Source organism: Salmo salar, chromosome ssa07 (assembly GCF_905237065.1).
Source record: "Salmo salar chromosome ssa07, Ssal_v3.1, whole genome shotgun sequence".
Lineage (NCBI taxonomy): Eukaryota > Metazoa > Chordata > Actinopteri > Salmoniformes > Salmonidae > Salmo > Salmo salar.
Window position 1 is genome coordinate 16,138,197 of NC_059448.1, and position 20,103 is coordinate 16,158,299.

At 41.2% G+C, this 20,103-nt stretch overlaps 1 protein-coding gene across 3 annotated transcripts in view; it reads left to right on the forward strand.

The window, feature by feature from the left end:
- Window positions 1-3,159: 3,159 nt before the first annotated feature.
- LOC106608643 (tetraspanin-5) overlaps window positions 3,160-20,103 on the forward strand; it is a 36,619-nt gene continuing 19,675 nt past the window's right edge. The window contains exon 1 of one of the 3 annotated variants that reach the window (XM_045721596.1): window positions 3,160-3,255. In XM_045721596.1, coding sequence (XP_045577552.1) covers window positions 3,223-3,255 — 33 coding nt within the window. In that variant the 5' untranslated portion in view covers window positions 3,160-3,222. Of the gene's footprint in view, window positions 3,256-14,282; window positions 14,668-20,103 lie in introns of those variants that run through there. The other 2 variants (XM_045721595.1, XM_014206718.2) reach the window with 2 other exon arrangements.

Sequence of the window (20,103 nt, forward strand, 5' to 3'; positions counted from 1 at the left end):
GACCCTGGTGCTAAAGGGGGTACGCAGCTGGAGGTTGAATGTTTGAAGGGGTACGGGACTATAAAAAGTTTGGGAACCGCTGCTAACTGATTGATTGAGTAGTCTGTTCATAACATTTAATTTGGTTACCCAACTGTAAACTATTTAATATAGTTTAAAAAAAATGCATGTTCATTAAGCAGCTTTTGTTCTGAAGTAGTTATCTATTGTGGAGCATTGTAAAACTTAAACATTTAAAACAACAATCCAGGCATTGCATGTAAAGTTCTTGTTGACCCTTACTATAATGCCACCGTTTTTTTTATGGTGGACAAACTATATATAACTGCAACAAGCAACAATTTAAAAGATTTTACTGAGTTACAGTTCATCGAAGGAAATCAGTCAATTGAATAGAATCCATTATGCCCCACTCTATGGATTTCACATGACTGGGCAGTGGCCCACCCACTTGGGATCCAGGTCCACTGACTGGGAAGCCAAGCCTAGCCAATCAGAATTAGTTTTTCTACAGACAGAAATAGCATTTCCCATCATTCTGGGATCAGATAAGAAGATCTACACATCGGCTCATCCCCGACACCTGTTGGAGAAGATTTTTTGATCAAAGGTTTGTATTTAGAGTTTTATGGTGGTGTGCAAACCAGCTTTTTCAGTGAATTACTTCAAAATCCTGTGTGTGAAGTTTAAGGTTTTTGAATTAGAGGTTATTCTGTGCAAATCAGCTTAAGTGCATTAGCTTACCACTCACTGCCTGTTTGAGATGCCTGCATGTCGTGCTGTTCCTTCTGCTGTTGAATTGTGCCTGGGGCATATTTCTCACAGACGACCTGGAGATGCTGCAAATCAATAAGCTGTCTGCACCGCATCAAGCCAAACCACACCCATACAGGACAGGTTTACCAGCTCCTAGACACACAGAGGCCCGAGACTTGGGCAGCTCTGATGGAACACTGGTGCAATTTACGGAGTGTCCTGGGTAGGAGCCTAACTTGAAACGGTTACCATAAATAAGATGTTTTCCTGACATTGATTGGTCCTCATATGGAATTTGAGCAATATGTTATGATTTATAGCTATTGAAATTCCTCTTAGTCTTGAAAATAATGTTAGCTTGTAGTTCGTTAATATCAACTGCATTATACCATAGTTGTCCCAGGAAAGTTATGTATGTGATGTTGTTAATTGATGCCTGTGTCTTATCCCAGGAACATCATGTCTGTGTGTTGTGTGCTATGGCAGACTGGATGCAATCAACTCCATTGATCAACATTGTCTATCTTTATGTTCCTTGGACCGAGCAGGCCCATAACCTGAAACCTTCCATGGCTTCCAAGCTTGTCCTGCTCTGCAAGACCCTCCACCCCGACACCCTCAGTGTCACAGTAGCTTTACACAGCCTGACGCGGGGGGGGCTGGGCATGAGACCCCCCTGGTGGAGAGGCTCTTCACCCTGGATCAGCTACCCTCGTCTGGGTACGACGTGTTCGTCGTGTCCCCCTTCATGTTCTCATCCAAGCCTGGACGTGGTGGCTAGCTGTGCTACACAGACGAGAATGGGAGCCTGGTGCTCCACGAGGCAAATTCATGTGTACATTTTTTATTTAACCATTAGTAAACGACCATCATTACAACAATCCTGCCCGCTGACTGGGTAGTGAAGTGATCATCCAACTCCTAAGCTTTTATAATGAGTGTCATCCCATTCAGAGGTACCTGCCACATTGGGAATTCAGGAGTGTCCATAGAAGGATTTAGACAGAGAAGACCAATTGAGGAGAGATCAGTCAATAGATGTGTTGAGAATATCCACCATGCATTATAGATAGCCTACTGCAGTAACCTGGATATATGTAGACATCCACTTTGTGTAGTTTCATATACACTATGCATTACCAATTGTGCGCCGCCCTATTGGACTCCCAATCATGGCCAGTTGTGACACAGCCTGGAATCGTACCAGGGTCTGTAGTGACGCCTCAGCACTGAGATGCAGTGGCTTAGACCGCTGCGCCACTCGGGAGCCCAGCATTTCTTTTGAAAGTTTACACAAACACTGGTATATTTAAAGCTATTGTGTAGGCTATATTTGAAAGAAATACACTTTTAATCAAATACAAATATATGTTATTGGAATTACTCAATAGAGTCTGCAAAACCTAAATGGGTATCTTGTGTACTGGTGACTCTTTACACCAACCACTCCTATCACTGCAACGCAATACACGGTATGTGGGTTACTCTCAGCTAAAGTGGGGTGGGAAATAGTCAGTACGGTCTCTACTAACCAAATATGGTTCGTTTTGGAGTGTCGTTCTCTGCCCCCTCTATAGCGCCCGATTAGTGCTTGTTGAGGTCGGTTCAGTTTCAGTGCTATAATTCTTTTTTTTAAACATGAAATGCATTACGAAATAATGACCTTACAATGACTTTGGGGCTTTTTAATGGAAATTCCCAAAAATAGTGAACATTGAATTACCAAAACATTGAAAATGTTCCATTGTCTCTGTCCGGTCCACATTGGATAGACATCAAAAGAAAAATAGTAAATTACTATGAAATAATAAAATATTTCAGTTGTGTATATTACTTTATTTGATAAGTATTATTTTTCATTCCTTAAAGGTTCACCCATTTTGAATGTTGTATTGTTTTTGTGCATCTCTGAGTGATGTTCTGTCCAATTCACTCTGTCATTTCATGTTTTCCTGTGTATCTGAGTTATTGGCATTAAAGCAGGCAAAAATATGTCCGATATGACATAGCACCGTGATAAACTCGCTCTCACTACACTAGAAGTTAATAGGAATACGACTTTGAGATCGTGAAAACGTCTATCATTCATGTCAGATTTTAATACTGGCCGATGTCATAAATCGGGAGGATGTCGTCTCTCGAATGAGCCATATATTTGCGATATTCCTACCTCGATAAATATTTCATTTAAAGGAGGTCTATCACATTTTTCCTATTTGCCTGCCTCTTTAGTCCAGGGTGCATTGCATGGTTCCATTGCCCGAGACATTATAGAAAGGAGATAGGAATTCAATGAATGAAGGAACGTATAACGCCCTCATTGCACAAAATGATTGCTAATGTTGGGTTTTTGAGCTGGTGCCCAATAGACTCCCAGATTCTCCTGGTCCCATAATCGCCCAGAATGCACTGCATGGCCCATTGTCGAAGCATGGGCAACGTTACCCATCTCCTCAACCGTTATGAATGTTTGGCACATCGATCTGCAGGTTGAACATGGTGAGATTGCAGACTCCTAAATTGATAGTGCACTTTGTTTAGGCGATTTTACAGCTAACTAACTATGTTACATGCTGATATTGTCTTTGGTATTATTGTGTTTCGCTACGTTTGCTAGCTAGCCGACCAGCCCTTAGAGAGAGCATTGCATTGTGGACTTTGTAGTGGACTTTGTAGTCGACTGGAGCTGCAACAGATTTCCACAACGATTTTCCATGTTGCTACCAACCTTAAAACGCCAAAATGAAACATTTGTTCACAAAAAATATTGTTTTCACATTTGTGCTATTTAACACAGTAAATTAAAGCAATGAGTGGTTTTGGGTGGATTTGTCCTTTAAAGTAATCATCTCATCTCTGCTCAGGCAGTAGCAGTCAGCCAATGTGCGCCCCATACTATACTTACTGACCTTAGTCATCCTATTTAGCTAGCCTGCCTAAGTATGCTGCACATCTGTCTGACAAAATCATTTCACTAGTTCTTCAAAGTAGATAAGGTAGATGTTCATGAACTGTCTCTGTCCATCTCGTCCTTGTATTGTGTACATTCCTCTCTCATGTGGTCTGTGTGTATCTAACCAGGCTTAAAAGTGTAGGCCTTTCCATCCAGAGATCTGTATACAATGACGAGGTGCTCATGTCTATGTCCTAACAATGGGAGTTGTTGTCCCAACGGCGGGAAGGCAGGCAGGCGACAAGCTTAAATCCAAAATAAACCCACAGAAACACATTGGGTTTATTTTGGACAGATTTTGGCGAGCGTGAAACATCTCGCTTCGCCTCTTCCTCTCTGAGCCGGAACAAACTGGCGCAACGGATTATGCTCATTGTAATTAATTATCACATTTTTTTGCGCTAAACTAGGTTGAATATTTGCTTAATGAAAATTACAACTCCCTGCAGCCCAGAGTTCCACAAAGTTCTTGACTTTATTTCTCTCCTCAATTATTTAATTTTTCTCCTCAATTATTTTATTTCACTATAAAGAAACGGCTAGTAGAGACCCTACTGAGTATTTCCCACCCTACTTTAACTGGGACAGGTAGAAAACGTATCTCTCTACAAGCCACTATGTATCCCATGTACAACCTATTACAGTGTATTGCATTGGGGGCTATGGAGGGGGTGGAGTGAAAAACCAGCAGAAGGCCGTGCGACACAGTCCCTCTCCAAAGCTAACAATACTTGGTTAGTAGAGACCCTACTGAGTATTTTCCACCGGACTTTAGCTGAGACAGATACAAAAGTTCTCTCTACAGCCCAACATTCAAATCAAATCAAATGTTATTAGTCACATCCCCGAATACAACAGGTGTAGACCTTAAAGTGAAATGCGTACTTACGAGCCCCTAACCAACAATGCAACTTAAAAAAAAAATATGGATAAGAATAAGAAATAAAAGTAACAAGTAATTAAAGAGCAGCAGTAAAATAACAATTGCGAGACTATTGACAGAGTCAATGTGCGGGGGCACCGGTTAGTTGAGGTAATGTGTACAGTTGATGTCGGAAGTTTACATACACCTTAGCCAACTACATTTAAACTCAGTTTTTCACTATTCCTGACATTTAATCCTAGTAAAAATTCCCTGTCTTAGATCAGTTAGGATCACCACTTTATTTTAAGAATGTGAAATGTCAGAATAATAGTAGAGTGATTTATTTCAGCTTTGTTTTCTTTCATCACCTTCCCAGTGGGTCAGAAGTTTACATACACTCAATTAGTATTTGGTAGCATTGCCTTTAAATTGTTTAACTTGGGTCAAACGTTTCGGGTAGCCTTCCACAAGCTTCCCACAATAAGTTGGGTGAATTTTGGCCCATTCCTCCGGACAAAGCTGGTGTAACTGAGTCAGGTTTGTAGGCCTCCTTGCTCGCACACACGTTTACCAGTTCTGCCCACAAATTTTCTATAGGATTGAGGTCAGGGCTTTGATGGCCACTCCAATACCTTGTCTTTGTTGTCCTTAGCCTCTCTAGGGTAGGTGGGACGAAATCGTCCCACCTACTCAACAGCCAGTGGAATCCCGTGGTGCGTTATTCAAATACCTTAGAAATGCTATTACTTCAATTTCTCAAACATGTGACTATTTTACACCATTTTAAAGACTCTCGTTAATCTAACCACACTGTCCGATTTCAAAAAGGCTTTACAACGAAAGCAAAACATTAGATTATGTCAGCAGAGTACCCAGCCAGAAATAATCAGACACCCATTTTTCAAGCTAGCATATAATGTCACATAAACCCAAACCACAGCTAAATGCAGCACTAACCTTTGATCTTCATCAGATGACAATCCTAGGACATTATGTTATACAATACATGCATGTTTTGTTCAATCAAGTTCATATTTATATCAAAAACCAGCTTTTTACATTAGCATGTGACGTTCAGAACTAGCATACCCACCGCAAACTTCTGGTGAATTTACTAAATTACTCACGATAAACGTTCACAAAAAACATAACAATTATTTTAAGAATTATAGATACAGAACTCCTTTATGCAATCGCTATGTCCGATTTTAAAATAGCTTTTCGGTGAAAGCACATTTTGCAATATTCTGAGTAGATAGCCCGGCATCACAGGGCTAGCTATTTAGACACCCACCAAGTTTAGCCCTCACCAAAGTCAGATTTACTATAAGAAAAATGTGATTACCTTTGCTGTTCTTCGTCAGAATGCACTCCCAGGACTTCTACTTCAATAACAAATGTTGGTTTGGTTCAAAATAATCCATAGTTATGTTCAAATATCCTCTGTTTTGTTTGTGCGTTCAAGACACTATCCGAAGGGTAAAGAAGGGTGACGCGCCCGACGCGTTTCGTGACAAAAAAAATCTCAATATTCCATTACCGTACTTCGAAGCATGTCAACCGCTGTTTAAAATCAATTTTTATGCCATTTTTCTCGTAAAAAAGCGATAATATTCCGACCGGGAAACCGTGTTTACGTTCAAAGAGAGAGAAAATAAAAACATGGGGTCGCCTCGTGCACGCGCCTCAGTCTCATTGTCCTCTGATAGACCACTTACCAAAGGCGCTAATGTTTTTCAGCCAGGGGCTGCAAAGCCATCATTCAGCTTTTTCCCGCCTTCTGAGAGCCTATGGGAGCCGTAGGAAGTGTCACGTTACAGCAGAGATCCTAAGTTTTCAATAAAGAGAGTCAAGAAGCCCAAGACATTGTCAGACAGGCCACTTCCTGTACAGAATCTTCTCAGGTTTTTGCCTGCCATATGAGTTCTGTTATACTCACAGACACCATTCAAACAGTTTTAGAAACTTTAGTTTCTGTGTTTTCTATCCAAAGCCAATAATTATATGCATATTCTAGTTTCTGGGCAGTAGTAATAACCAGATTAAATCGGGTAAGTTTTTTTATCCGGCCGTGCAAATACTGCCCCCTACCCCCAACAGGTTAAGCCATTTTGCCACAACTTTGGAAGTATGCTTGGGGTCATTGTCCATTTGGAAGGCCCATTTGCGACCAAGCTTTAACTTCCTGACTGACGTCTTGAGATGTTGCTTCAATATATCCACATCATTTTCCTCTCTCCTGATGCCATCTATTTTGTGAAGTGCACCAGTCCCTCCTGCAGCAAAGCACCCCCACAACATGATGCTGCCACCCCCGTGCTTCACAGTTGGCATGGTGTTCTTTGGCTTGCAAGCATCCCCCTTTTCAGTCTGAACATAACGATGGTCATTATGGCCAAAGAGTTCCATTTTTGTTTCATCAGACCAGAGGACATTTCTCCAAAAGTACAATCTTTGTCCCCATGTGCAGTTGCAAACCGTAGTCTGGCTTTTTTATGGCGGTTGTGGAGCAGTGGCTTCTTCCATGCTGAGCGGCCTTTCAGGTTATGTCGATATAGGACTCGATTTACTGTGGATATAGATACTTTTGTACCTGTTTCCTCCAGCATCTTCACAAGGTCCTTTGCTGTTGTTCTGGGATTGATTTGCACTTTTCGCACCAAAGAACGCGTCACCTTCCTGAGCGGTATGACGGCTGCTTGGTCCCATGGTGTTTATACTTGCGTACTATTGTTTGTACAGATGAACGCGGTACCTTCAGGCATTTGGAAATTGTTCCCAAGGATGAACCAGACTTGTGGAGGTCTACAATGTTTTTTCTGAGGTCTTGGCTGATTTCTTTTGATTTTCCCATGGTGTCAAGCAAAGAGGCACTGAGTTTGAAGGTAGGCCTTGAAATACGTCCACAGGTACACCTCCAATTTGACTCAAATGATGTCAATTAGCCTATCAGAAGCATCTAAAGCCATGACATCATTTTCTGGAATTTTCCAAGCTGTTTAAAGGCACAGTCAACTTAGTGTATTTAAACTTCTGACCCACTGGAATTCTGATACAGTGAAATAATCTGTCTGTAAACAATTGTTGGAAAAATTACTTGTGTCATGCACAAAGTAGATGTCCTAACCGACTTTCCAAAACTATAGTTTGTTAACAAGAAATTTGTAGAGTGGTTGAAAAATGAGTTAATGACTTCAACCTAAGTGTATGTAAACTTCCGACTTCAACCTTACATGTAGGTAGAGCTATTAAAGTGACTATGCATAGATGATAACAACAGCGGTGTAAAAGAGGGGGAGAGGGTAGCCATTTGATTAGTATAGAGGTCCTGGATGGCAGGAAGTCTGGCCCCAGTGATGTACTGGGCCGTTCGCACTACCCTCTGTAGTGCCTTGCGGTCGGAGGACGAGCAGTTGCAATACCAGGCATTGATGCAACCAGTCAGGATGCTCTCGATGGTGCAGCTGTAGAACCTTTTGAGGATCTGAGGACCCATGCCAAATCTTTTCAGTCTCCTGAGGGGCAATAGGTTTTGTCGTGCCCTCTTCACAACTGTCTTGGTGTGCTTGGACCATGTTAGTTTGTTGGTGATGTGGACACCAAGGAACTTGAAGCTCTCAACCTGCTCCACTGCAGCCCCATTGATGAGAATGGGGGTGTGCTCGTTCCTCTTTTTCCTGTAGTCCACAATCATCTCCTTTGTCTTGATCACATTGAGGAAGAGGTTGTTGTCCTGGCACCACACGGCCAGGTCTCTGACCTCCCTATAGTCTGTCTCGTCGTTGTCGGTGATCAGGGCTACCACTGTTGTGTCATCGGCAAACTTAATGATGGTGTTGGAGTCATGCCTGGCTCTGCAGTCATGAGTGAACCGAGTACAGGAGGGGACTGAGCACGCACCCCTGAGGGGCCCCTGTGTTGAGGATCAGCGTGGCGGATGTGTTGCTACCTACCCATACCAGTGTCAACATTGTATTTTTTCATTATTGGTCATAAAAAATGTTTTTAAAACCATCTTTGATTTGTTTTCATAAATTACTTATTGCATTTTCTTGTTGGCACAATAAAAGTGGCCATTGATTAAAATTCAACTCCGTTATCCACCCGTTATCCACCTAATTTTCTAACGTTGCTATGGGTATTGCCAAACAATCAACTTTTGCTTTACTACTGCAGCGCCTGTGGCAAACTTGCCAGAGTACATTATTTGAAGGAGTCAATTTATAGAGTATAAAAGTCAAGTTAACAAGTGTAATTTTATATTTATTTAATTCAGGTTCGCTAACGTTAGCTAGCCCTACTAGTAGACTAGTTCTGTTGTGATAATAATGTTAGTTATGTTGTCAGTTAATGGCCATCCACCAAGCCAATAACTATAAAACGTTGGTGAGCAGCCACGCTAGAGGACAGTAACAGTTTATAGTTCTGCGGTCCTACACCTGTCAATCAACGCATCGTACTGCACGCTGCCTATTAGAAAAGTTGTAACAAGACTATTCATGAGGTCTCTAATGCACAGATACTGGTTCAGATCATTCAGTGCTATCAGCATGTGTTCATTGTCAAAAGGACAACTGCAAATAATACTTACATTTAAGTTTCATGTAGGTGTAACAGTATTGCTTCCGTCCCTCTCCTCACCCCTACCTGGGCTCCAACCAGGGACCCTCTGCCAACAAAGACAACAGCCACCCTCAAAGCATCGTTACCCATCGCTCCACAAAAGCCGCGGCTCTTGCAGAGCAAGGGGAACAACTACTTCAAGGTCTCAGAGCGAGTGACGTTACCGATTGAAACGCTATTAGCCCGCACCCCGCTAACTAGCTAGCCATTTCACATCGGTTACATAGACCTAATGAAAATAATAAAGTAACTTGTATTTAAATGTAACAATTCAACAACAAACACTGTTTAGCCTGCGCACATATTATAGCATGTCCTTGCCTCCTTGCTCAAGTGGTTTTCAAGTGATTTCCATTTTTCTAATGGTTGTCAATTCCTTTGGGTCTTCTTTTTCAAGGTGCTCATCTCTCTGTCTATCCTGTGCAACTATTTGCATTGCATCAGTGCCGCAATGTTATCATAACCGGCCAAAAGTGATCACACCAATGCACTTTGTCTCCTCGACATTCTCTGACATGCATGTTCTATGCTGTGGGCCTGTTCTACATTCAGCAAGAGCAAGCCTGCTTCTTTCCCCAGAATAGGCTATACAAAATATATGTCCTATAGCTTTAGCTTTTATTATAGCTTTTCCTGGTATTTCACGAGAAGAGTAATGGCCTATTGCAGAGAGGCTTGCATAGCCTATAGCCCAGGGGTAAGGCAACCCAGGATTTTTTTCCAACTAGGCATCACACCTGAGCAAATTGATCAGTTCAATGATTGCCTAAATTGAACACATCTGGTCTTCCAGGTCGGTTAAATCAACCAACATGAAGTTGAAGGTTACCCCCATCCCTGCTATAGCGTGTTGCCAGTGATGCCAACTTAGCAATTTTGTAGCAACTTTTCAGACTACCCTGGCAACAAATTTAGCTACTTTTAAAAATGTATTTGGAACTTTTAGCAACTTTTGAAAAGTGACTCAAACGCTAAAATGCTCGCATTTTCCCTCTAAATTACACAAAAACGATTTTCTCTGTCACACTCAGTCACAACACACGTGCCTGGCTGCAAAAGTGCATTGTGAGTGACGTCAGCAGCAGGCGCTCAGCTCGTGATGGCTGACTGCAGTAGTACGGGTTCGACGAGCCAAACCCAATGAATATAGTTGGTCACGACTGTTTGATCTTGAACAGAACTTACAACATCAATCAACATGTCTCAATCAAAATTGTACAGCCAGAAGTACAGAACAGAGTGGGAGTCTGTACCTGAACAAATGTCAAATCATATTTTTTGCAGAGATGGCCAGTCAATTTGAGTGACGTTATTGCGTATTCTACGTAATGATGCAGTTTTACGTTATCACGCAATGACATCACAACTTCATTTAGCAACAAATCAACCTGCCTCTAGCAATTTACCCTGAAAATTAGTTGGCATCATTGCGTGTTGCTCACGGGAACAGCAGGAGGAGGCTAGTGAGGTGAAGATACTAGGTATTAGGCCATTCATTATCTACAATTGTGCTAATGAATGGCCCAATATCTAGCTTCTTATGGCTTTAGGCTAAATATTTTCCTGTCAAAGTGCAAAAAAAACTTAACAGATTATGAAATGACAGATCTGTAGTGCATTCCAGCAGGCTGCGCTCTATGGTCCCCGGGCACGCAAAACGCCACTATTGATTAGGCCTGTGTTTTTAGACGAACATTTTTATACTTGGGCTACAACAAAGTACAATGAGGAATTTATTATTTTTATCAAGTGAGCACACAATTATTGTCCATAGGCCATAAACTGCAGCGATGTAGGCTAATTTGAGGAACCTCTTAAACGTCCTATTTTGTTTCATTATGAAATTACTGCATAGGCCTACAGTTTAGGCCTGCTTATGCAAACATTTGGATCAGTTTAGCTCTATTCTCGACCGTTTAGAAGGTCCACAAAGGTACATTACCAGGTAACTCATATGACGTATTTTGTCAGGATGTATGTAGCCCAGGGTTCAGATTAGCCTACCATAGGAAAGTATGGGTTTCTCCTTTCCAACTCCCCGCCCGTTCTTAATGCTGTAGTGTAGCCTATTTTACGTTCAACAAGCGAGAGCGCATCTCGTCCAATAGGCTATTAGTATGCTAAGGCAAATAAATCGAAATAAGTGTCCAACAAGCTTTTGTAGTCTGGCTTTTCCTGGGACTCCACAAGATTTGCGGAGAGGCAGGTGACTAATTGCATAACAGAACAAAGACAGACAGGCAGGTGTAACCTATAGCCTAAATTAGAAGCTAGACATGCAGACATGCATTATTTCCTTTTTTTATTTAACTAGGCAATTCGAACACATTCTTATTTACAATGACGGTCTACCAAAAGCAGGGGCGAAAATCTGATATCAACTTTGGAGGGGACAATTACATGAAATTTTCTCAAGAGCAATTCCTGAGGGGGACACCAAAAGTAGTTCTGTAACACATAGCCTACATTGTAATATGGTAAATGTATATTGAGGAACCAAAGAAATAAGGTGTTTGCTGTACTCCTAACTACCGGTACCCAAAACTACACAACTAATCACAACAGCAATACCATTGCCTTTAACAAATCTTAGTTCAGTCACCAGTTTAAGTTGAGAGTGGGGGTATCCATGGCATTTTCCAATTATGTTCCTATTTTACAAGTCAAAAAAATTGAGAACCTTTCATAATGTTGCCAAACAAAGACTCAACAAACTTACCTGAGACTCCCTGTCTCTGCCAGTCTGTCCCCAACTCTGCTGTCTGTGTGCCATCTGTTGCCTGCTCTGCCTAATGACATCATTGTGAAACATTTCCATTAGAATTTCATTTCTTTCTTATGAACATTTTATCAACTAGTCTTTGAGATATTAGGCTACTAGGGTTCTTACTTTGCGTTTTGGTGTACTGAAAAATACTCTGATGTCCGTCTTTTATTTTTCTGCCATTTTTCTACCTGGCTGGCTGGCTGGCTACACACACACACAGTGTGTAGGTTATTTACAGTAGGAGATGGGCTTCTATCATCTTATCTTTTATCATTCTATTTGGGCTTCAATCTAAAAGGTAGCTAGCAAATGTGAAACGGATTAAAATGTCAAGAGTTGACAGCTGTATGAGTTCACCATTTACACAACATATGCTGCAACCTTTTGTAATTGTAATAGTTTGTTTCATATTGGCTGGCTTCCAACAATAGCTGCATTTGCAAAGCTAGCGAGCACCAATTCCGTTTCAGTGGTGTTTGCTATAATCTTTGCTACCCGAGTTAAATAAAATAAATAAATAAAAGTTCCCTTGCCACAATTTAGCTTTTGCAACGAGACCATTAAATATATTTAAGACAATGGTAGAAGAGAGTGTAGTTCTGTTCAGTTTGGACTTCAGTTTATCGCTAACCTTATCACAGGGACTTTGAAGCACTAACTTACATCATCTGCATGCTGATCTTGGAATAAATTGATGATAGCAAAGATTCCGTCTTTGACGAGGCCACATAAATGGAATAGGTACTAGCTAGCTTAATAGTTAATATTTGCGCGCTAGCTCTGCATATTCTGCTAGTGTGTGTGCGCGATTGACTGGATTAACCTCACGTCAGTTACGTTCGTTGAGTGCCTTTCAGACAGTAGATACGACCCCTCTGTTAGCTTGCCAACTAAGAAACTGGCAGTGGATCAAACCATTGTGAGGCAAAGGGTGGGGGGGTCGCAATCTTTTGATACTTAAAAACGTGCTATTAAGTGTCTATAATCAGCACAATTGCTTTCATTGCGTATTATTAATATTATTTAAATTACATAGTTATGTTTCAGTGATATATTGGGGGGGACAAATCATATTTTTCCCAGGATGGGGGGGTCGTGTCCCCCCCGTTCCTGCCGGGATTTCCGCCCCTGACCAAAAGGCATCCTGCGGGGACGAGGGCAGGGATTCAAAATAAATTAAATAAAGATATAGGAGAAAACCCATCACGACAAGAGAGACCTAAGACGACAACACAGCATGGTAGCAACACAGGACAAAACAGGGTACAAACATTATTCGGCACAGACAACAGCACAAAGGGCTAGAGTGTAGAGACAACAATACATCAAGCAAAGCAGCCACAACTGTCAGTAAGAGTGTCCATGGTTGAGTCTTTGAATGAAGACATAGAGATAAAACTGTCCAGTTTGTAGTTGCAGCTTGTTCCTGTCGCTAGCTGCCTCGAACTGAAAATATGAGCGACCCAGGGATGTGTGTGCTTTGGGGACCTTTAACAGAATGTGACTGGCAGAACGGGTGTTGTATGTGGAGGATGAGGGCTGCAGTAGATATCTCAGATAGGGGGGAGTGAGGCATAAGATTTTTATAACTAAGCATCAACCAGTGGGTTTTGCGACGGGTATACAGAGATGACCAGTATAGAGTGCAGTGATGTGTCCTAAAATGAGCATTGGTGGCAAATCTGATGGCCGAATGGTAAAGAACATCTAACCGCTTGAGAGCACCCTTACCTGCTGATCTATAAATTATGTCTCCGTAATCTAGCACGGGTAGGATGGTCATCTGAATCAGGGTAAATTTGGCAGCTGGGGTGAAAGAGGAGCGATTACAATAAAGCACTGTATATTTGCATGGAAGAATTCAATGGCTATAGTTTTTTACAAGTTTGGTTTGAGCTGATTTTGAAAGAAAAAGTCTAATTGAAAACAGTATTGCTATTGTTGAATTCGATTTTCATATTGTAATGTTTTTGTTAGCTAAACTAGCAAATATGTTTGTTTGGTTATCATGGCAACTATTGTAGCCTAAGTTTGCTAGCTACTTCAGTGGATGTTGAACACATTTCTAGTGGCAAATGTATAGGCATGGTATTAACGAGATGATCAACTAGGGGCTCTATGCATTCTCTGGAAAATAATGCAACTCTGTGGAAGGTAAATTCCAGTCTGCTAGCGCGTTTGAACACACATTGTACATAGTTCATTATTTTCCATAGAACGCATAGCCCCTTCTTGAGTATCCTTTATACATAATTTGAAGGACTTATTGACATTGCAATGCTTTGAAATGCGGGCTTTTATTTTGAAAGTTTCCTCATTATCATATGAACATGACATCGTTTGTGCTGCGGGCAGAATACTAGTCAGTTAGTTCTAAATACATAGCCTAGTAGGTTGACGTTTGTTGCTCTTTCCTGTGTTGGATTGTGCATTGTTCTACTTTTATCAGTGTGACATCCGTATCAAGAGATAGGGATAGGCTACATTATGTTTATTTTATTTGGATGAATCGAGCAGGCAGCAAGTTGCAAGAATTGGATCGCTGAACCTGCCACTTGCGAGCCCATGATCCCGTTGACTTATCCGCGTAGGAAGCGTACTGTATGTTGATGAAATTCAAGCATGTCAGGAAAACAATTTAAAGGTCATGAAGTCAGTTGCTGCATCAAATATTTTATTTTTGGATTTAACATAATATTTTGGGTAAGTGTTTTTTATTTTATTTTTGCTATATATGTCTCTCATTGTCTTTCATTGGGCAATCTTCAATCCATGTTGTTAAATTAAATAGTAGGCCCATCTAGAGGAAATGGCTTCATAAATGAAATGATAATTTGTCATTTTTCCATGCTTATTTTACGACCAATCCCTTACAAGCTAGCTAGGTCTATAATAATAGGCTATAATAGCCGATGATAAACATTCAAATGTCATCGTTCGATACGTGAAAAGCAGCAAAACCGTTTGTTTGTGTTGATATGCATTACAAGCGCTTTTTAATCTTGCTTATTTAGATTTGTTGACATTCACAATAGCCTTCACATACTGTAGGCTGCTACCCAGAGCACATTTTCATTTAAAGTCGCTACACTCCAGTGTCCCCGGTAATCCGCTTTCTGTCCTTGTTTGTCGTGACGAACTCACGTACGTGACACGTGAGAAGCTTATTGTCCTCACATGCAAATGTATGAATAAACATGAATATGCAATATATCATCATCATCAGACAACTCTATGTCGCATTCAATTCCTAGGCCGGATTTGAATGTTCATTGCGAGCAGTGGCGACCTGTCATTCATGGCAGGTGCAGAGCCCCACCTGTTTTGAGCCCCACATTTTTTGTTGTTGCCTGTTTTGCATGTTATTTTGGCATTAATACGTGTCACATATCCGTTTAAAAACAATGTAAAAATAAAGTGAGTTAATAAAGCTTCCATACAAATATGGATGGTCTCTTTGCTTTCTTGAGTAAGGCAGCTCCAAAATGCAGGTGTTTCAGCCACATTTTATGCACTGCAGTGCTAGCTCACTGTAGCTTATGCTTTCAGTACTAGATTAATTCTCTGATCCTTTTATTGGAGTGGACAACATGTCAGTTCATGTTGCAAGAGCTTTGATAGTTTGGAGGACGTCCTCCTGAAGTTGTCATAATTACTGTAAGTCTATGGAAGGGGGTGAGAACCAAGAGCCTCCTAGGATTTGTATTGAAGTCAATGTACCAAGAGGAGGACGGAAGCTAGATGTCCTCTGGTACTACCCCTGGTACTACCCTACAGAGTGCTGTTGAGGCTACTGTAGGCCTTCATTACAAAACAGCGTGTTTTAATCAATTATTTTGTGAAATGTGAATATATTTAGAATAGTTTTATCTAAAAATGATAACTTTTTAAATGTTACATTTTTTTAATGAAGTTTACTGAGGAGGATGGTCCTCCCCTTGCAAAAATAAGTGAACCCCAAGTTGCATTGGTTAAATCAAGTAGGTAAGTAGAATCAGGTGGGTAAATAATTGGGTACAAGATGAACCAATCAAAGGAGAGATTGTTAGGAAAGAGTTTGGGTGGGACTCTGTTAAATAGAGATAAGAAACGTGGTCAGTTTGGTGTTACCCATCCAGGTGAATACAAAGCACACCATGCAGAGAGGAAAGGAGATCTCAGAGGACATCAGGACGAGGGCAGCACATCAGTCTGGGGAAGGCTATACAATCATCCCAAAAAGATTTGAGCTCCATCAGTCCACTGTGAGGCAAATGATTTACAAATGGAGAGCATTTAACATGACAGCAACTCAGCCTAGAAGTGGACGCCATCCAAAATATCCCCAAGAGCCACAAGAACGATAATAAATCGGGTAAAAGCCAACCCAAACATAACATCTAGAGATTTGCAGACCTCCCTTGCTGCATCTCAGGTAACGGTGCATGCTTCAACAATAAGAACACTGAATTGAAAAGCCATTAATGAGAGGGTTGCTAGGAAGAAGCCTCTGCTGTCAAAAATAACCAAACTGCCCTTCTTAACTTTGCCAGAGACCACCAACAGTAAAGCATGGTGGTGGGAATGACAAGATCTTGAGCTGCTTTTCCTCCTCTGGACCTGGATGACTCCACATCATTAAGGGAACCATGAATTCTGAGGTATACCAGGAGATTCTTGAACAGAATGTCAGGCCATCAGTAAAGGAGCTAAAGTTGGGCCGAAATTGATCTTCCAACAAGACAACGACCCAAAGTATTGAAGCAAATCTACCAAAGAATGGCTCAGGAGAAGAAAGATTTGTGTTTTGGATTGGCCAAGTCAAAGTCCTGACCTAAATCCAATCAAGATGTTGTGGCAGGAACTGAAGCGGGCAGTTCATGCCAGACACCCCTCAAACTTCACTCAATTGACTGAGTTCTGTAAGGAGGAGTGGGCAAAAATCCCTCAAAACAGATGTCAGAGACTGATTTCTGGCTATAGGAGATGTTTACTTTATCGCTGCTAATGGAGGCGCCACAAGCTATTTGTCACGGTTGTTGTAGGAATGAGCAGACCAAAGTGCAGCGTGTGTGTCGTTCCACATTTTATTTATACTGTGAAACTATGCAATACATAAATAAACTGAATGACAAAAAACAACAAACCATGACGCAGAGGGGAAAACATACACTACTCAAAATGAATCTCCCACAAACCCAGGTGGGACAAACACCAACTTAAATATGACCTCCAATTAGAGACAACGATGACCAGCTGCCTCTAATTGGAGATCATCCCAAACACAGCCCAACATAGAAATATCAAACATAGAAATACAAAACTAGAACATAACAACATAGAAAAACTAAACTAGAAAACCCCCGTCACGCCCAAACCTACTCTACCATAGAAAATAACAACTTACTATGGTCAGGACGTGACACTATTGACTGAAGGGGTTCACATATTTTTGCACACATCAAATCTGAGTTTCTGTTAAATAAACCACTTTTGTTAAATAAACAATGAAAATATATATATTTTTTGTTTCTGTCATTAAAGGATTTTACATGTTTATTTTAATATTTTATAGCAAAATAATGACCAGCCCTGTAGGGTTCACATACTTTCAAGCAGCACTGTAAATTGTCAGTAGAAACCACATTTGTTTAAGCAAGTCAGCCACATCAGCTGTTTTTTGAAAGGCAGTAAATGAGGCTGAATGAACTGCTTCGCTGCCAGACAAGGCTCTGCTGATAGCCATGTGTAGCGGTGGTAAGGTGTTGGGACTCTGCTGTTGAGACAGCTTTGTGTAAGCCCTAACAGTTTGTGGGCACCCATTTGTCATCGTTATAGTGCAATTAATTTATTGGTTACCTTGCTCATTATACAATACCCAGTAGCTGGAAAAATGTACTTAATAAACCTCTCAGATTCTATTGTTGGAGGAACATGTTTTCTTATTCTCATCTAGTTTCAACTGTTCTCTTAGAGAAATGCCCAAGCCTGAGCTTAATAGAAATTTCTCATCTCCAGAGGGACATAGACAATAACAATGTCATTGTAATATAATAACCGTATACGCCGTATAATCTAATTTGGCTCTTCAACATTCTTTCCCTGAAGGATGGCTCTGTCTGGTTTTGGACTAGGAATAGGAGACTAGAGATTTTCTCCCCTTGTCCCATTCAGATGATGTCATGTCGAGGTCATGTGACTCTCTAGGGTCTCATTCTGGCTCACAGGAGTTTGCCCGAATTGATACCGACAGGCCGGTTTCCTGGTCAATTCAATGCTAATGTAATCCCATTCAACGCCCTCCATCGCCTTTGTTTCCCTCAACCCCTCCACCCCTCCCTCTGACCACCCTCCTAAAGTCTGTCCCATTCGCCATTGTCTGCTTTCAGTGCCGTTTGCCATGTCCATGACCGTGAGAGCCAGTGTTGTGCTGATAGTTTGGCCATTAGTGAGGTCTTCAGTAATGGGGCAGCAAGTGCCTGTTTAACCTTTCATGTTAGTGCACCTGCAATGTAGCCATGTCGCTGGCATGCTTAGGCCTATAAAATATGTGCTTTTGGTATTTTTCATAAAGCTGATGTTGAGATTAATACGGATGCTGGTGAAGAGTTTAGGTCTTTATGGGTAATGCATATCTGCTGCTGAGATGCAAAGGCCAGAACCATAGCGTGGGAGATCCCCTCTCTGTTGCCGTTAAGATGTAACCATATAGCCTGTGTGTGTGAGAGAAGGCTTCGATAAACTACCGGACTACAACTTAAATGTCTTTGGAAGGGAACTGAATGCGTCTTCCGCATTTAACCCAACCCCTCTGAATCAGAGTGGTGTGGGGGTCTGCCGTAATCGACATCCTTGTCTTCAGCGCCCTGGGAACAGTGGGTTAACTGCCTTGCTCAGGGGCAGAACGACACATTTTTACCTTGTCAGCTCGGGGATTTGATCCAGCAACCTTTCAGTTACTGGCCCAACACTCTAACCACCAGGCTACCTGCCGTCCCAGGGTCCCGTGCATTCTGTAATACATACAATACCGTTCAAAAGTTTGGGGTCACTTAGAAATGTCCTTGTTTTTGAAAGAAAAGCACATTTTTGGTCCATTAAAATAACATAAAATTGATCAGAAATACAGTGTAGACATTGTTAATTTTGTAAATGACTATTGTATCCCAGAGTCGCCTCTTCACTGCGGGTACTATTGACAACATTAACAATGTCTACACCGTATTTCTGATCAATTTGATGTTATTTTGATGGACAAAAAAAAGTGCTTTTCTTTCAAAAACAAGGACATTTCTAAGTGACCCCAAACTTTTGAACGGTAATGTAGGTGCGTATGATAGCAGATTTAACTAATGGAGCTAGTGAGCTGAAGAGAGGTTGTGTCAATAATTGATTGCTTTTCAATGGGATTATGAGTGCAGTGTCAGCCTGAAACTTTCTGCCATAGCATATGCTATCTGATCCAACACCTTCTCAAAAACGTTCTCCTTCACATGATGCCCAATGTAATTCCTACATTCAGTATTTCCATATATTGTGCGACCACATAGTTGAGCGCGACTTCTGACGACAGGTAGCTTAGCGATTTAAGAGCGTTTGGCCAGTAACCGATAGGTCGCTGGTTCGAGTCCCTGAGTTGACTAGGTGAAACATCTGTCGATGTGCCCTTGAGCAAAGCTCCTGTAAGTCGCTCAGGATAAGAGCGTTTGCTAAGTGACTAAAATGTAAAGGTTGTAACTCACTGAATGCACTCAACCACTTTTTAAAATGATAATTTATAACCCAAATCATTTTGTTCTTTCTGGCATTGGAAGTCAATATTAGCATTATATAAATTGTATCTACACTACATTCTATCAACATTACAGAAAGTTCTGATGGAGTTGTAATGAACTGAAGGTCAGTGGATAAATGAAGGCTTTGGACACAGCTATAGTAATAGAACCGCAGCCAGGAGAGGGGTCCGTCTGGGACCAAAGTCTGGAGGACCTCACAGTGTCTGGTGAAGTTCAGGGTAACATGTTACACAATTGGAGTCTTTACAAAACAAGAACCATGGAAACCAAAGGGTTAGGGTGTAATTTGTCACTGTCACCTCAGTAGATCTAGTTAAATCTGTATGGACACAGAGGAGTGTGGGGGAAATATGGCTATAGCTTT